The 18,509-nt window shown below is 44.4% G+C and overlaps 1 protein-coding gene across 3 annotated transcripts in view; it reads right to left on the minus strand.

Annotated features, from left to right (window-relative positions):
- The window catches only part of KIAA0895 (KIAA0895 ortholog), a 35,425-nt gene that overhangs the window by 10,194 nt on the left and 6,722 nt on the right, over positions 1-18,509 (minus strand). For all 3 annotated transcript variants that reach the window (XM_033070135.2, XM_033070141.2, XM_033070148.1), the window contains exons 2-3: positions 10,012-10,691; positions 1,103-1,246 (exon numbers count right to left, since the gene is read on the minus strand). In XM_033070135.2, the coding sequence (XP_032926026.1) occupies positions 1,103-1,246; positions 10,012-10,691 (824 nt within the window). The remainder of the gene's footprint in view (positions 1-1,102; positions 1,247-10,011; positions 10,692-18,509) is intronic.

An 18,509-nucleotide genomic window follows, 5' to 3' on the forward strand; every position in this document is an offset into this window, starting at 1 on the left:
GGAGAGAGTATTTCCATATTTTAGGCCATCCTAAGCATGATGTATTAACCCTATTTTCACAGAAAAAGTGAAGCATTTCATTAAGAAGGACATGGGTTGCTGGATGAGGATGTAGGATCCAGCTGCCATGAAGTTGAACCAAGCCAAAAATAAAGAGGGAGATAAAAGCACAGGAAAAGACAAAACATACAATTTTTTTCTGCTTGCTCTAAATTGTAGTTTATTAATCCCACTCTTAGAAACACAGGTAAAGACTGGTTATCAGTGTCAAATCAGTCTCACAAAAATGTGTGATGAGTTTAGCATTTTCTCCTAATAATAGTATGTTTACCAATTAAGCCTAGTTAAATTACTTTTTGTCTCATGATTCCAGACTCCTCTTGCTCACTGACAATGATCTTACCCAAGTCTTTGACTCTGTCATCTGGTGATTTCATTTGGATTAATTCCTTTTTTATACATTCACTTTCATCTGACTTTTCCAAGCAATTTCATTAACTTCATCAAACTGGTCTTCTAAAATTCTGAATATAGAAAGTAAGTTTTTTTCACAGGGCTCTAAAAAATTAGATGGCTAAAGCCAGGAAAAAACAGCATTCAAACCAGCTCAACAAGCTCTTTCAGACATTTTTATTCATCTTATGTCACTTTCATTTCTGTTGCTTCTTATAAATCACTCCCTTGGGCCGTTGCTTATTTTTCTTGGCTTTTTCTTAACTCTTTCCTTTGGTGTAAATAATTTGATACAGGAGAACAGATGGCAGAACTGATGAATAAATGGAAATGCGCTGGTCCCCAAGTAGCTGAAAAAAGGAGGGAAGGAAGGGTGTCGTTCTTGAGTACTCCCAAAAGAAGATAATTTAAGAACACACATATATGATTCAGGAAACAGGTTTAGAGAGATGACTGAAGCATTCACAATGAATTTGTGTCGTTTCAATTGTTCAAATATTAGACTGGGCTTAGCCGTGAGAAAAGTATGATGTAAGGAATATTCTTGTAATTATGGAGGAAAGACCTCCCAGATGGTCTCTTGGGTCCCTCCATGTGTAATGTCTAAGTTTTAATAAGTGTTTCTTTCCTGATCCAGTGCAGGACTTACCTCACCAAGACAGCCTTCTTTCATCATGTACTTCCTGACGTGATTCCAGATGCGACTTTTGGTCAGCAAGCTGCCTCCAGCAGCCTGTTCAAATTTTTCATAGCTTCCATATTTCTGCAGTGTCCGCTTCATAATATTAATTGACTATAAAATGAAAAGGCATTGCAAACATCAGTGCAGTAAGATCCCCATGTCAGACTGACACTTGTATTCTTTCTCTCCCTCATCTCTCTTTTTTTCTTAGTTTAAAATACTTCCTTTCTTAACTCACTAGCAGTCACTAACAGGCTGTACTCATTTAATACACACTGACATACTCTGCAACGAATTTATACCCTCTTCAGATGTACATTAATGCCAAAGTACTGAAAAAAGATTCTGATCAACTCATCTTAGACCTACATACATGAGCGTGATGATGAGATGATTATCAGTCTAGTGAAATAATACCCATTTTCTCTTTAATTTTGGAAGTGTTGTACAACTGCCTTGTAAAACTGACATAAAACATCTCCAGGGCATTTGCAGTTTGACAGCATGTTTCTTGTTATGTTTTTCCAAAGACTTTTATAAAGATTCAACTATTACAATCATCTTGCTTAATTTCTTGGCATTTTCTAATTTAGGAACACTGAACCATGATTAAGCAGATGTATAACTCTAATTTTAACAACAGTACTTCTACCAAAAGTCTCCTTACAATGAAAATGTCTCCTTACAATGAAATCCCTTGTCGCATTGGTGTCTGTGTGAGAGAGCAGGAGAGAGAGCAGGAACTTTTATTTACAGAACTTTCATTTAAAATTTTCATTTAAATCATATAAATTCTTTATAACTCCCCAAACTGAAAGCCTATTTCATGAGATAAACAGTGGTATCAACAATTCTCCTGTGAATTACTGCTAGAAGAAGTCCCTTGTAGGCGCAAACCTTAGTGCAATGCCCATAACTATGATCTGAACTACATATTTCTTTGTCTTGCATATTTTTCCAAACTATTTTTCCTTTTTTTAAAATTACCTATGAATTTTACCTTCTAAAAACATTGTCTGTTTTATAATTTTTTTCAGTGTCTGCTCATGCTGAGGCATTTGCCTGTCTTACACAAAATCCTTGGTTAAAGAAGGTGGTTAAATCCTTGGTTAAAGAACCCACCCTTTTCCCAGGAAATTTATTCTCAGCCAGCATGCCTGAACAATTCATTATAACAGTTCTTCAGTCTCCTTTGCCAGGTGCCAAATCCTTAAGATATTTGTGTCACCTACTAGTTGTTTGGTATATAGGGTTTCTATGAACAATTAATTAACTTTATTCGTTCACTCTGGAAGAAGTCATCTCTCAATCAACCTTCTAGCACTCAATCTTCTAGCATAAATTTGTCTTCACAACTTGTTAATATTAAATTTCAATTAAATCTATAAGACTAAACACTAAGCACCCACATAAATTCTAGGATGCCTAAGTTCATTTGAAATGAAATCCCAGAGGACTCTCTGACCTTAGCTGGAGTGCAGGCATTTTCTAAAACCACCTCATCACAACAAACAGTGAGAAAACAAGCATAAAACACATCAAACCTCCTGCTTGGCTGTCTGTAACAGCAAACTACTAGAGCTGAGACCTCTATGCTACAGGAGGCAGCATGATTTTGGGAGTCAAGAGACCCAAGTTCTAGCTCTTCCTGCCTGCAGGCACCTTCCTGGGCTGTTGAAGACTTTCCTAAATGCTGTGAGACACTTGAATCAACAGCACAATACAAATAGCAGATTTTCAGACCCAGGGCCTCCTGAAGACACACAGACCCAGTCCAACCTCTTCTACCTCAACCTGATCAGAGAGTTCAAGGGCAAACTTCTTTATGTGCTACACTAGGTAACCCCCATCCTGGCATTCCATTCACATCCAGATAGGTGTTACAAGTTTGAACTCCTGCATACTGAGAAAGTCATTAAACTTAAGCCTCCTTATTGCTGAACAGATATTCAGAAATTACTAGGAAGGGTTCTCACCCCTATCACCTTCTCTCTTGACTCTGCTTCAAGTGAACCAGAAAAAAGTCATGAAAATTCTTTCCAAGTGTGCAGGTGTGGCTCTAGAAGCCCAAAACAAGAGGGAGAGCCATCACACAGACACACTGCACACAAATCTTGGGGGAGTGGCAGATGGCCTGACACTGAGATGAACCCCATCCCCAGTGGTTTGGACACTTGTTGCCAAAATCACTCCCACTCGTGGTGGCTCCTGAGGAGAAAAGGTTTGGGAAGTATTTGGTTTCCAGGCACTGACGACAACACCAAGCCCTTAATTTGGGATTCTGCACCTGCCTCCAAGGTGAGATGACTCAGTCAGGTGTTGCAAGAGCTCGCTGGGAAAGGGAAAAATCCAGACCAGCAGGCCAGCTGCTGCCTACTGCAGCACCCAACTGTGAGCTTCCTTTCCAGCCTCTGGGCCAACAGAATACTGGTACTGCTGCAGTTCCTCAGGCCAAACTAGAAACTCTTCAGCAACATTGAAAAAGTGGAAGAAAAGAAGAACTATGCGGCTGTACCAGGTTACTGGTTAGGAGTAATTCCTGTTCTTTTCAGTATTAGAGTAATTTCATGATTATAAGCCACACTGAGTAAAAACCGCACTTCCGGGTGCCAGCAACTTTTCATTCTTTGTCCATATAAAAGCCGCACCTGATTATAAGCCCCACATCACAATACACAGAGTGTGATAAAAGGTATCTATTCTATCACCATCTGTTGAGGGTGGGGGGCAGTGATCCTTATCTCAATGGCAGATATTCTACTAATGGGCCATCCATTGAAACCATTCACACCCCATCCTTCCTCCACAAAGTCATTTTCTGCTAATGGCCCATTGAGTCCCACTGTGTGACTGATAAAATTACTTCATCCCATTGGAAGTTGCTCCAGCCAGGGGGAAGAGCCCAACATTTCTTACCAAGATAAAAACAGAGGTTTTGGGACACTAAGGGAGCCCCTTTCTCCACTGGACTCCAGAGGAAAACTGGATTTCTCCACATCACCACTGGACCTCCAGAGGGAAACTGCACCTTCTGCAGGAGCACTGCTTCAGCTGAATCACATCTGTCACTGCAGGAGGATGCAGCCACCATTTAATGGGACTGCTACCAACACCCTGCCTGACGGGGTGTCAGGTTGTACTCTGACTTTGTCAGGGTTTGGAGTTTGTTTCTTTGTAGTACTGTATTTCTATTTTAATTTCCCTAGTAAAGAACTGTTATTCCTAATTCCCATATTTTTGCCTGAAAGCCCCTTGATTTCAAAATTATAATAACTTGGAGAGAGGGGTTTACATTCTCCATTTCAAAGAGAAGTTCCTGCCTTTCTCAGCAGACCCCTGTCCTCCAAACTAAAACAGCAACTTTTTGTTCTTTGTCCATATACAAGCCGCACCTGATTATAAGCCACACTTTGGGTTCGGACCAAAATTTTAGTCAAAATGGTGCGTCTTATAATCGTGAAATTACTGTACCTAAAATGTCTGCTTATCCCTCTGATCACTACCAAAGCTCCCTCGCATAGCAAACTCTGCTAATGCTCAAGAACACAATGACACAGAAGCATTAACAAGAGTAAGGCAAGACTGTTTAATTGAGTGGTTGAAGTTATGGTGGTGTTGTCTTTTTAAAACAAATTATTTACAGCCAAGTGGGTCTCTGAATCCTAAGCCACCCATGCTTAGCAACACAGCTCAGTGGTTGAGAATTATTGCAGAAATATGGACTGATAAGACTTCTTATGAGCAGTGTGAGGCAAGCAAGTCAGAGAAGGGGCTCAGTGATGTAAGAGTCAGCCCCCATTTGAGTTGGCTCATCTTACATTCAGACGCAGCTCTGCTGCAAAGGGTTTGCAGTATCTGCCAATATTGTAAGACAGACAAGGTAGACACACATAATTTCTCTTCTTCCTGCATAATTTATCCGCTGGGAGAGAAAAAGCTTCCAAGGTGAATCATTACGTAACACTGAGTACTAGGCTAAGCTTGTTAGTCTAATCCACAGCCATAAAATGGTGGCTGTTTGGGTCAAGAGGAATGGAGCGATTGAAGGTAATTGTAGCTTTTGAGGCTAGTCCACTCAGGTTGTAGTATTTTGGGGTTTATTCACTGTTTATAGGGGCTTTTCCTTTGCATGTTTGTTCTTAGTGGTATGAAGGTCACATTTAAGTAATTTAGACCTGGAAGAAATATTTTTAATTTAAAACATTTGAATTACAGTAATTTCACAAATACAAGCCGCAGCAATTTGACCAAAATTTTGGTGGAAACCCGGAAGTGCGGCTAATACTCGGGGGCGGCTAATATATGAACAATATTCTAAAAGTTGCCAACACGGAAGTGAGAGCCTGTGGCAGCCCCAAGCCAAGCTGGAGCCCGGCTGGCCCCGGCAGAGGTGGCAGAGGAGGGGCCAGCAGTGCGGGGGGCGGGCGGCAGAGCCCGAGCCAGCAGGGTGGGGGAGCCCAGCAGAAGTGGGGCTAGCAGTGCACGGGAGCCCGGCTGCGCAGGGGAGAATGGCAGAAGCAGGAAGCCCGGCGGGCAGGGCTGCCCGGCGGCAGGGGGGAAGCCCAGCAGAAGCAGGGCTAGCAGTCCACTGGAGCCCAGGAGAACCAGGGCCAGCAGCATGGGGGAGCCTGGCGGTGTGGGGGCCTGCAGTGCCGGCCAGGGCGAGCAAACGCGGCAGCGGCGGTGCAGACGGGAGCGGGGGGGCCAGCGAGCCTGGCGGCGGCGACAGCAGCAGCACCGCCCAGCCGGCCCCGAGCGGCCCCGCCGAGCCGTAGCGCTGAGCTGGGCCACCCGGCCCCGTCGGCAACCATGAGTGGGCCGAGCCTGCCTGGCCCCACCCCGAGCCAGTAAACCCCGCTATGCCGTGATCCTGTTACTAATTGGCAAATCTGTGAAAGCTGCACACGGATTCTCGCTACGAACGAAAGTGCAGCTAATATTCGGGGTGCGGCTTATTTATTGACTAAGACATCAACATTGTCGATGCACCGGAAGTGTGGCTTATACTCCATGCAGCTTGTATTCGTGAAATTACTGTACTTTGTAAATCATTTGAAGTTAATACTCACTGGGTTTTCGTATGAGACTGTTCTGAAGTAAAGCTATCCTCCTACTGCGGTATCACCAGAGGTGATATATTAGTCTCTTGTGGGGAAGAGAGACATTTGTGTCAGACCCTGAGAACCTGTGCCACTTTAATGACCTGATATATTTTGTGTTATGTACTAGCCCACCTTATCTAAAATCTTAGTTAACAAGCAAGTTTGTTACTACTGGAGAATGAAGTGTTTTACAATTAAGTGCTTTTTACAGTGTCATGTTCTTGAATCTTCCACCTGCCTAAGCTGTGATATCACTTGCACATAGCAAACCATTACTCAGTGTTTGAATGCCATGTTGTTTAGCCTTCCAGCTCCACCTAAATTTTTTCCCAACATCTGATAAATTTGCTAATTGTAGGCTACCTTTATTATTGCCCTAAAAGGCGTCATACAAACACATGAAATGTGGTATAACTGGTTTATTTATGAACTCAAAACTGCTATACTGCTATACTTTTATGAGTACAAGGGAAGAGGACATATAACTCTTTCCAGGGGAGATCACTCATTCAACTAAATGGTTTGGAGTTTTTTTAATGTATATAGAAATAGAATTCTTACTGCCTTGTACAATTCAAAGAAACAGGTTACCTAAAATTGAAACTTGCTGATTTTGGTTCAGCAAATGCAGTTGCTGAGTTCACCTGCTCTGCAAACACTGGGAACAATAATTTCTAAGCAAATATTGCCACCTCTAGCATCTGAGCAAAAATAACAAATGCTTTGAGTGCTAAGAAACTTCACAATGAGGGATAAGTAGTTTGAGCCAGAAAACTTTTAGAGCACAGAGCTGCTGCAGTGACCCTGAAATACACTTGTAAGAGAAATAAATTCTGTTATATCAGATATGTTAATCAATGAAGAGTGCAATATATGATATTTTCTATTCTCCAGTTTACTTCCCTAAAGGCATCATATTGTGTGACTCATGAAAAAAACCTCATTATGAAGAAAATATCATAAAATAGGGAGAAACAAACAGAACACAGTATGAGAAGAAAGACACTAAAATTAGAATTTTTCAAATGCATTAATAACTTTAAAATGTTTTCTCTATGTCTGTGAAAAGTCAATCAGTAAAAGTGTTGGGCTGTGCCCAAGATTTAAAAGCTTTGATTTAAGTAGAGGCATGGAGTAAAATGGGTGCTCATAAGCCTGTGTGTTCCCCACTGTAGCACTGCTGGGTTAATGGTTTGCAAATCTTCAGTGCTCTTTGCCTGTAAAAAAATAAACAAATGAGGCAGAGTATGATTTGTCTTCCAGATATATTTCAGTAATGCTATATTAACCAATTTCATAGACATGTACAAATACAGGAAGTGCAATAAGAAAACACAATCTGTTTTAATGTCCTAGCAGGCTATGCAGTTGTGGGTAAAAAGATTTTTGACATAACTGAAAAATTCTCTAAAATTCTGAAATGTCAGGTTTTGAGTTCATTTCACTTCAGTATCCTAAAAGCCCCTATAAAAATGGTGGGTTCAGTGAGTAAGAGCTGGGTTGATAGCTTTTTACTCACAAAAGATCAAGCAAGAGTAACTTACCATGAGCACCTTTTGCAGATAAAAATAGCAATAACTGTTCACAGTTACCAAGGCTTTCTAAAATAAATGGAGTAATGAATAGAAGCCAAATATACCTCAAAAAATCCCCAAAAAACTGAATTGAGCCTTCTTGTAGCAAAAAGGATGGCTACATACAGTTGTTTTTTTACTGCAGACCAGCTCATGATACTGTAAGTACATTTTTTGGAACTGAAGTCATCCTTTCTGAACTTAACTTCCTGTGAGATACCTACATGTTTCTTCTGATAAGTAAAATCTGCCTGGAAAAAAATACAGCAGTGAGGAAAAGCAAGTGCTCCTACACTACTTGCTGATTAAAATTCTGATTAATGATGCTTTTTCTGGATAGTAAATTTGCATGAAATTAAATTCAAATTTGCATGGGGATGAAAATTTCTAAAGCTAGTTGTAGATAAAAGAGAGAGAGTGACACCTGCTGGGCTTGGGGCTGTGTTAAAGCTGCTGGTTTGGGCATTTTTTAAGTGCAAGGTATTTTTGTTTGGTATTTTTAGGTGCTGAACTTTGAATACAAGCTTTTTTAGTGACTCAAACCAAGACATCTGAAACAATTTACATCTTCCTTGTTAATTGTCAGAAATATCATACTTCCTTGAAAATTAAATCTCTTACTTCCTTTTATAATGCTGTTACAGAACCTTTATTTTCCCATAATTTTTATGGACAGGGAAAAAGATTGAGTTACAAATCAGAATAATATTGAGGAATCATTCATTGTTAAAATTTTCAGTATTTAGGCTTAGAGCTTTTTGTTAAAAGAAGCGTAAACCAAAGACAGGCTTGCACCAGAAAATCATCGTGCATAAAAAGACTTTTAAGGCTCTGCTAGCCCACACCAAAAAGGATAATTTGTATTAAATTTGGTTTGTCAAATCAGTAGTTGTTGATTTGCTATCATCTATGTTGCTAATACTGCTAAAAAAACATTGAAGGAAAACCTATTAAAAAGTTCTAATCAAGGAGCAGTTTTATTTGGTGTCATTGTGATTTAGTTCATTGTTTGGAAGTATGGAAGAATATTTTAAGAATATAACAGTTGTTCCCTTTTCTCATAAAGAAATAAATTTTTAATGAAAACCCAGAAACTGACTTGTTAAAATATACAGAAATTTTCAATGTGAAAATAGAGACTATCAATACAATGATGTAATCGGCAATAGCAGTTTTGTGCATTCTTGGGTTTAGAAAAATAAAAAAAAAAATCTGTCTGTTTACAAGGGATCAGTTCTTACAATCCCTAGTCCTTTTAATTCATGTATTTTTTCCACCAAGAATTTTAGTTAAAAGTGAAATATTCATATCACAAAGAAGTGAAACTCATGGAATGGCAGGATGTCTTCTCAAGTTAAAGGAAACTTGAAAACGTAAGAGGCTCTGTTTAGAAAAGCTTGTCAGACTTAAATAAGATCTAAACAATTTTAAAATAAAAATCTTCTAAATCATTTAAAAATAGCAAAAGTGGGAAGAATACTACGTCTGCTACTGATCAGATAAACACTGGGTTTTGTCACTTAGGTCAAAGTTGAAAGCAAGGCTTTTGTTGTTTAGGTTTTTTTGTAATGCAGGTAGGAAGGCAAAGCAGTTACATAGAATGGCAATGTCAGTAGCTATGTTATCAGTGTGGTTGCATGTTATGAAAAACCAAAATTGTTTTTTTTTAATTTACCTCTCTCTGGAATGGAATTTGGCTGCTGCTTGATTGAGTCTAATGGATATTCAAATAGCCTTTCAAAGTCGATTAAAACAAGGAACACCAACATGTGCTTATACAACGATGACCTCAAATAATTGCTATCCTCTCCCAATCCCTGTGTCACCAAGAGGATTGGCAGGATTTCTATGCTGCCTCATTTCTCTGCCTACTTAAGTACTGTATTTTTCCTGTACTAGACCCTGCTTCATTGCCTAAAAAACTTTTTTTGCTTTAAATTATGCTTCATGTAAACACATTTAGAAGAAACTGTGCCTTTATCCTTTAAAATCCTGTAAAGTTTAGAAAGGTTTTAGGTTTTTTTAATAAAAAAGATTTTATTTCAGCTCTACTAGTGCTGCTACTATTCTAATCTTTGATGCATTTTTCAAACAGCAGGGGAGAACAAGGAGAAACTACTTGCTACAAACAAAGCCAAATGCCACGTAGGTGTATGAAAAAATAATCACTGGAAATGGAGGGGAATAAAAGCAACTATACCTGCTTAAGAAATCTGTCAGATGCATGGCTGTGCTTAGCTAACACATTTGGCAGAGCAGGGTTTTCATATTCAAATTGAGGATTGTAGGTGAAATTGGAGTTGAAAAATTTAACCTTCTCTTTCTCCACATTGGACGGCTTGATTGCAGTCAGTAAACAGAGCTTTTGTCCAGGGGCATCGCCATCCTTCCCATGGCTTTTTGAGGACTGAGACTGCTTTGGCTTTGTGAGACTAGGATGCTTTTTAGTTCTGCTTCTGGGCCGCGGTGGCAGTGCGGCGGCACTCCCCGCAGCCGAGGAGCTGCTGGTGAACTTGACGCCGGTGGCCGTGGGGTCAGTGCCGAGGAGGGGCGGCTGCCTGAGGCCGCAGCACCACCCGCCCAGCAAGGGCAGCGGCACCTTCACACGGCGGTGCTCGCTGCCCCGCGAGCTGGAGGAGCACTTGGTGGTTTTCCTGTGTTTCTTGTGATGGGCGGATGATTGCTTTTGAGTGTGGTGTTTTTTCTCCTGTTTGCTCTGCAGAAGGACGTTGTAGCTACTGGTTCCTGTTGTGAAAATGTCCTTAAGGATCTCAGAAGGTGGATGCTGAAGGCTGTTTTCATTATTAATGTTCCACTTATGTTCTTCCAGACTCAGGACTGATTTCCTAGAAAGCTCTGTCTTAGGCCAGTGAAGTTTTTCTGCATTTGGGGGAGGGGGTGGGAAAGAAAATAATGAGGACACACTTGATTTCACACAGTGATACTAATCTTAAGGATTCAAAACTGCAAGATAAAGGAAACGCAAAATGTCTTAAATGCAGTCACTTCACATTTATCTTGACTTCTAGGCATAGGGGAGAACTGAGTGTGTATATCACTTCTGAACCATTAGACTGGGACTTGTAATATTCGGATAAACACCTATTTTATGCTTGCATCCCCATGCACAACTACACTGCTGGTAGCTAAGAACTTAGTGATTTAAAAAAAGACTCTGCAGGACTTCACAAACATTTACTGCTACATTAACAAATGTATAGTTTTGAGCTGATTGATCTTCGTCAGGCAAGGAAGACTTCCTGTAAGGATAAAGAAAAGCTTAAAAAATAGGAAACACTGTAAGAGCATGTGAGGAGAGTTTACCATGTTTACCACAGGGATCTGTGCTTCTGTACAAGTAGTCTGGTATGATCTTATCCGCAAAATCTGATTCACGGAATTTACAGTAATTTCTCGACTATGAGGCGCACCGGATTATAAGGTGCATCTCCAGGAGTTGGCAAATTTCAAAACTTAACATTACGTTACATTACACAACTTTACTTTACATTATATAAGGCTTCCACCCGGCCGGCGGCTGCACCGTTTCCCCCTGGCCAGTGACTGCACTGCGTCCCAGCATCCCCCCGGCCGGCGGCCACGCCGGGTCCCAGTTTCCCCCATCCAGCGGCCGCGGCTCCTGCGGTTCCCAGCTCCCCCCACGCAGTCGCAGCTCCTGCGGATCCCGGCTCAGCTCGCACTTCCGGATTGGCAAATTTCTGAACTTTGTCCATATATAAGGCGCATCTGGATTATAAGGCGCACTTCCGGGTTCAGACCAAAATTTTAGTCAAAAGGTTGTGCCTTATATTTGTGAAATTACTGTACTCTCAGAAAATGGTGAGGACATTGGGAAGAGACAGCGACTGTGAACAATTTACCACAACATATGGATAGTAATATACATTTAAAATAATTCAGTTTCAGGCAGTACAGACAATAAGCTATATTTAAAGAGGCGGAAGAGATCAGCTAGTTACACTCCTGAAAACCCTTAAGACAACACTGACTATTTCATGTAATCAACAGAGTTCTACAGTACCAGCTGACTTAAAACACTTGAGAAGAAACATTATAAACCAAACTAAGTGCAAGAAGCAAATAAATTCTCTTTAATGAGTGAAGCCTCCTTCATTGCTCTCACTCCTGGCATTGTCTTTGGGGCAGACTGGTCCCTGGTGCAGAGCAGCTGCATGGAAAAGTCATTGAGGATTAAAACAGAATTTAACATTTGTGCTAGCTTGTTAGAGAGAAGTGACCTTGCTTCCCTGGTTCTAACCATCCCATTCTCTTGACAACTAGTTCCTCCTAGAGCATTAGATGAGCTGAAACTACAGGTACAAATAAATTGTGCCACAGAGAAATGTTACCTACTTCTCTACCTAAAATAAAAGGGTTTACAGAAGAGGAGACACGGTTGAAGGATGATTAAAGCCTGCAAAAGGGATTTGAGCTTCATTCCACAGTTATACATGGTTAAGCTGTAATTACTTCACATACAGTAATTATACTCTAAAGGAAACAGCAGCAAGAGATCATTAAACGCCTGCAAGGCAAAAAAAAAATCAACAGTGGCTTAATTTCAGCTTTATTTTCACAGTAAAATTAGGTTTTGCACCCAACATAAGCACCATAACAATGTATTTCATAGTGTTGAACCTTTGTCACTTCCATATCAACCTGTGTTCCTCAATTCTCCCTAACATCCTGTCCTAAAAAACAAAAAGACCAGAGGTCCTATTCACATGAAAATATGATGGGTGATCTACAGCCTGGATGTTTTCTCCACCGGAAAGAAGAGAGATAGAAGCATTAGATTACAACTTTTCAATAAAGCATGTGTATCCTATGAAAAATGAGTTTTCTTCCATGTTAAGTTTGTGAATTCCCTTTCTATGCCTGGCACAGGAATGTGCTCCTTGCCATTCCTGTTCAAATTCTGTCAGATCATTCTCATCACATATGTGACAACCTGCCTACATGGCTTATTTTGCTTTCCCAGGAGCTGTCATGGTGAGAAACTACAGTTCCCCACCACTAGAAGAACAACATCAAACTAAATACATAAGAGACGCATTTTTTGGACAACAGAATAGGATGGCCACTCTCATATTTCTGGGCAAGTATTTCAGATTGATTTCAGACCTCTATCAACTACTACAGAGAACCCTTACTTTTAAGAAGGGTAACTGAAAACGAAGGTTTCCAGAATGTCTGAATATATATTACAGTAATTTTACGACTATAAGGCTCACCCTTTTGACTAAAATTTTCCCCCGAACCCGGAAGTGCGCCTTATAGTCCGGTGCGCCTCATATAATGTACAAAGTTGCAGTATTTGCCAAACCGTAAGTGTGAGCCGCAATGGGGGGGTGGTTCCAGCCCCCAGCAGCCGTGCAGGCTGAGCGGGACCACCCAGCCCCCGGTCCCAGCCCCCGGCAGCCGCGTGGGCTGAGTGGGAGTGGACAGCACCATGCTGCCCTGAGCCGCGGACGGTCCCGAGCCGCAGGCGGCCCCGAGCCGCCCTGAACTGCAGCAACCTCAAGGTGTGAGCCGTGGCCGCCCCGAGCCCCACCTCGCCAGCCGGGGGTGGGCGGGAGTGTCAGGCCCCACTCACGGAGAGGATGCTTGGGGCTGCGTTTAAAGGCTACACCAATCTGTGAAAAATGTTTGCAAATTCAGCACCTGCCAGTAAACTCCATGATCGCGGGATTCTGTTACTAATTAGTTACTTTGTTGCGCGCAGCATGGATCTCCGTGGCAAAAAAAAAAGTGTGCCTTATAGTCCAGTGCGCCTTATATAATGTACAAAGTTGCAAAATTTGCCGGCTCCCGGAGGTGTGCCTTATAGTCTGGTGCGCCTTATAGTCCGGTGTGCCTTATGGTCACGAAATTACCGTAAATTTCTGAGCACATGACTTTGCTTAGGTACACAAAATTGGAGTTGGAAATGACACAGCTACTTCTTAAAATATAGACAAAGAAAACACATGCAACTAGAGGCACTAACACTTCACTTTCTCTACTAATCAGCTCTTAAAAGCCACAAAGAATATAGAAGCCTTTAATTGCTGCTGTAACGGAACAGTTAAAACTAATATCACACATGTATCTCAGAAGTGATAAATAGAAAAAACCCCAGAAATTTAATTCAAGGAAACAACTTTAAATGACCTTAAAACAAGCCATTCCCTCCCTCCCTCCATGCTTGTATCAATCAATCTAATATCAAAAACTCATGACAGCAAGTTACAGCAAAGAGGTACAGTTGGACAGTCATAAATGCTTTTATATGTAGACAAACGCTGAATGCCATAAATCAAAATTCTCCTAAAAATGGTGATTGAGTGCTGAACATACACTGGCAGGTTTCACATGCACATGGTTGATATCAAAAATAATTGTGCCTAATCTATAGTTACTTTATAAGCGCAATCTTGTAGTAAAGTGATTTTTCAGCTTCCAAACTTAGTGTGGCTGTCTTTAATTTCTTCTGACTGAAGGATACTGTTCCATGCTTATTTGTGCTGGAAACCTAGAATCAAAAGGTAATCTGGCACATTTGAAATATTATAATAGATAACAAAGCAGTTTTCACAGAAGTCATTTAACGGATGTTCTAATATTCTGTATAGGTCTTCTAAACATCACTACCAAATAGATTAGAAAATAATATATTTTGACTATGTCAAAATCATGTTGCAAAACACCAAATTCAAAGTTCATACTCTAATAACATAAACATCTAGTAACATAAACAGTTTTTTATGCTATAACAGATATTTCAAACTCACATTTGTAAACACAGCATCAACCAAATTAAGACTTTACTGTCTTCTAGGAAACTTGACTTATATATCCAAGAGTCTCCAATGATTAGCAATGCCCGGTGATTGAAAAAAAGGTCTAGTATTCTGAATATAAAACTAATTCATTGCACAGCCTGCCTCCCGAAAACCTACTTCAGTGATTCAAAAAGTACTAAGATACCATGCTCTTATAAAGTAGCCTGTTGGAATGGATTAACAACCCAGATTACAGAACAGTAATTTCACAACTACAAGGCGCACCCTTTTGACTAAAATTTTGGGCCGAACCCGGAAATGCGCCTTATAGTCCGGTGCACCTTATATAATGTACAAAGTTCAGAAATTTGCCACCCCAGAAGTGCGAGCCGCGAGGGGGAGCGGCCCTGCAGCTGTGCTGGGCTGTGAGGGGGAGTGGGCCCGTGGCAGCGCTGGGCTGTGAGAAGGGAGTGGCCCCGCGGCCGCACCGGGCTGTAAGGGGGAGCGGCAGCCGGGCTGTGCTAGGCTGTGAGCGGGGAGTGGTCCCACGCCTGTGCCGGGTTGTGAGGGGGAGTGGCCCCACGGCTGCACCGGGCATTGAGGGGGATCAGCAGCGTGGTTGTGCCGGGCTGTGAGGGGGAGTGGCCTTGCGGCTGTGCCGGGCTGTGAGGGGCAGATGCAGCGGTGCTGTGCCGGGCTGTGAGGGGCGAGTGGCCCCGCGGCCGTGCCGGGCTGTGAGGGGAAGAGGTAGCAGTGCTGTGCCAGGCTGTGAGGGGCGAGTGGCCCCATAGCCATGCTGAGCTGTGAGGGGGGATCAGCAGCGTGGCTGCACCGGGCTGTGAGGGGGAGTGGCCCCATGGCGCCACGGCTGTCGGGTGCAGGGGGGTCCGCGATGCCAGGTTGCCAGGCACAGGCAGGCCCGGGTACCCGCGGGGCTGCAGCAATGGGGTGGAGGCGGGGCCTCAGCCAGCAACCGCGTGGGGGGTGCTGGAGGCAGATCCTCGCTGCAAAAAAAAGGTGCGCCTTACAGTCCGGTGCGCCTTATACAATGTACAAAGTTGCGCAAATTGCCGACTCCCGAGGTGCGCCTTATAGTCTGGTGCGCCTTGTGGTCGTGAAATTACAGTAATTTCACGACTATAAGGCGCACTCTTTTGACTAAAATTTTCCCCAGAACCCGGAAGTGCGCCTTATAGTCCGGTGCGCCTTATCTGATGGACAAAGTTCAAAAAATTTGCCTACCCGGAAGTGAGAGTTGCGAGCCACAGGGGGAGCCGGCAGGGCCGTGACTGCCAGGTGGAGGGGGGGCGGAGCAGTGGTGGGCACGCCCCGGCCCTGTGGAGGCGGAGCCGCCCCTCCAGAGGCACGCCTGGGCCCCGTGGAGGCGGAGCCGGCCCTCCAGAGGCACGCCTGGGCCCCGTGCAGGCAGAGCCGTCCCTACACAGGCACCCCCTGGCCCCGTGGAGGCAGAGCCGCCCCTACACAGGCACCTCCCGGCCCCCTGCAGGCGGGACGACCCCTACACAGGCACCCCCCGGCCCTGTGCAAGCAGAGCCGCCCCTACACAGGTACCTCCCAGCCCCATGCAGGCGGAGCCTCCCTTACACAGGCAGCCCCCGGCCCTGTGCACAGCCCCTACGCAGGCACCCCCCGGCCCCATGCAGGCGGGACGGCCCCTCTAGAGGCAGCCCCCGGCCCTGTGCAGGCAGCACGGCCCCTACACAGGCACCCCCCGGCCCCATGCAGGCGGGATGGCCCCTCTAGAGGCACCCCCCGGTCCCGTGTAGGCAGCACGGTCCCTACACAGGCACCCCTCGGCCTCACGCAGGTGGGACGGCCCCTCTAGAGGCACCCCCCCCGGCCCCGTGCAGGCAGCACGGCCCCTACACAGGCACCCCCCGGCCCCGTGCAGGCAGCACGGCCCCTACACAGGCACCCCCTGGCCCCATGCAGGCGGGACAGCCCCTACACAGGCACCCCCCGGCCCCGTGGAGGCGGAGCCTCCCCTAAACAGGCACCCCCCAGCCCCCTGGAGGCAGAGCCGCCCCTACACAGGCACGCCCCGGCCCCGTGCAGGCGGGACGGCCCCTACACAGGCACCCCCCGGCCCAGCCCCTACTCAGGCACCCCCTGGCCCCGTGCAGGCAGCACGGCCCCTACACAGGCACCCCCCGGCCCCGTGCAGGCGGCATGGCCCCTACACAGGCACCCCCCGGCCCCGTGGAGGCGGCACAGAGGGGTGGCGGCCATAGCCCAGCCCCAGAGAGGCAGCACGGAGGGGTGGCGGCCATGCCCCAGCCCCACCGGGTACAGGCGGGCCTGGGGGCCCACGGCACCGCCCCTACCGGGTACAGGTGGGCCCCGGGGCCAATGGCTGCTGGCTTGAGGCGGAGCCTCGGCCAGCAACTGCGTGGAGGGAGCTGGGGGCGGAGCCTCGCTGCAAAAAAAAAGTGCGCCCTATAGTCCGGTGCGCCTTATCTGATCTACAAAGTTGCGAATTTTGCCGACTCCCGGGGGGTGCTCCTTATAGTCCGGTGCACCTTATGGTCGTGAAATTACTGTACTGTGATTTCACGAGTATAAGGCACACCGGAGTATAAGGCGCAGTTCTGGGTGTTGGCAAATTTCCGAACTTTGTCCATATATAAGGCGCACCAGAGTATAAGGCCCACTTTTTTTATTTTGCAGTAAGAATCTGTGTGCAATGAAGTAACTAATTAGTAACAATCGCACCAGCCATGCTGTCTTGGGTTACAATTGGATGTGATCAAAGTATCTATTCTGTCACCATCTGTTGTGACCAGGTGGGGCAGTGATCCTTATCTCCATGGGAGATAGTCTGCTAATGGGCCATCCATTGAAAGCAGTAGGGCATTGTTCATTATCTTTGCATCCCCCATCCTTCCTCCAGGGAGTTATCTTCTGCTAATGGCCCATTGAGTCCCACCTTGTGACTGATAAAATCACTTTATCCCATTGAGACTTGCTCCAGCCAGCCGGGAGAGCCCAGCCTTTCCTACCTAGATAAAAACTGAAATTCTGGGACACCAAGTTGCCCTCTTTTTCCTGGGCTCCAGGGGAAAACTGGACTTTTTTTCCTTATCATCGCTGGACCTTCGGAGGGAGGCTGCACCCTTCTACAAGACCACTGCTTCAACTGAACCACATCTGTCACTGCAGGAGGACTGTAGCCACCATTTAATAGGACTGCTACCAATACCCTGACTGACGGCTGTCACCCTGATGGGGTATCAGGCTGTACTCTGACTTTGTGTCTTAGTTTGGAGGACAGGTGTCTGCTAAGAAAGGCAGGAACCTCTCTTTGAAATGGAGAATGTAAACCCCCTCCCACCAAATTATTGTAATTTTGAAATCAAGGGGCTTTCAGGCAAAGATATGGGAATTAGGAATAACAGTTCTTACTAGGGACATTAAAATAGAAATACAGTACTACAAAGAAACAAACTCCAAACCCTGACAAAGTCAGAGTACAACCTGACACCCCGTTCAGGTAGGGTGTTGGTAGCAGTTTGATTAAATAGTGGCTGCAGTCCTCTTGTAGTGACAGATGTGGTTCAGTTGAAGCAGTGGTCTTGTAGAAGATGCAGTTTCCTTCCAGAGGTCTAGTAGTAATATGGAGAAATCTCGTTTTTTTCTAGAGTCCAGTAGAGAAAGGGCTACTGGGTGACCTAGAATTTCAGTTTTTATCTAGGTAAGAAATGTTTGGCTCTCCCTCCTGGCTGGAGCAACTTACAACGAGATAAAGTAATTTTATCAGTCACACAGTGAGACTCAATAGGCCATTAGCAGAAGATAATTCCCTGGAGTAAGGATGGGGGGTGCAAAGATAAAGAACAATGCCCTACTGCTTTCAATGGATGGCCCCATTAGCAGAGTGTCTCCCACAGAGATA

This window comes from Catharus ustulatus, chromosome 1, assembly GCF_009819885.2.
Source record: "Catharus ustulatus isolate bCatUst1 chromosome 1, bCatUst1.pri.v2, whole genome shotgun sequence".
Lineage (NCBI taxonomy): Eukaryota > Metazoa > Chordata > Aves > Passeriformes > Turdidae > Catharus > Catharus ustulatus.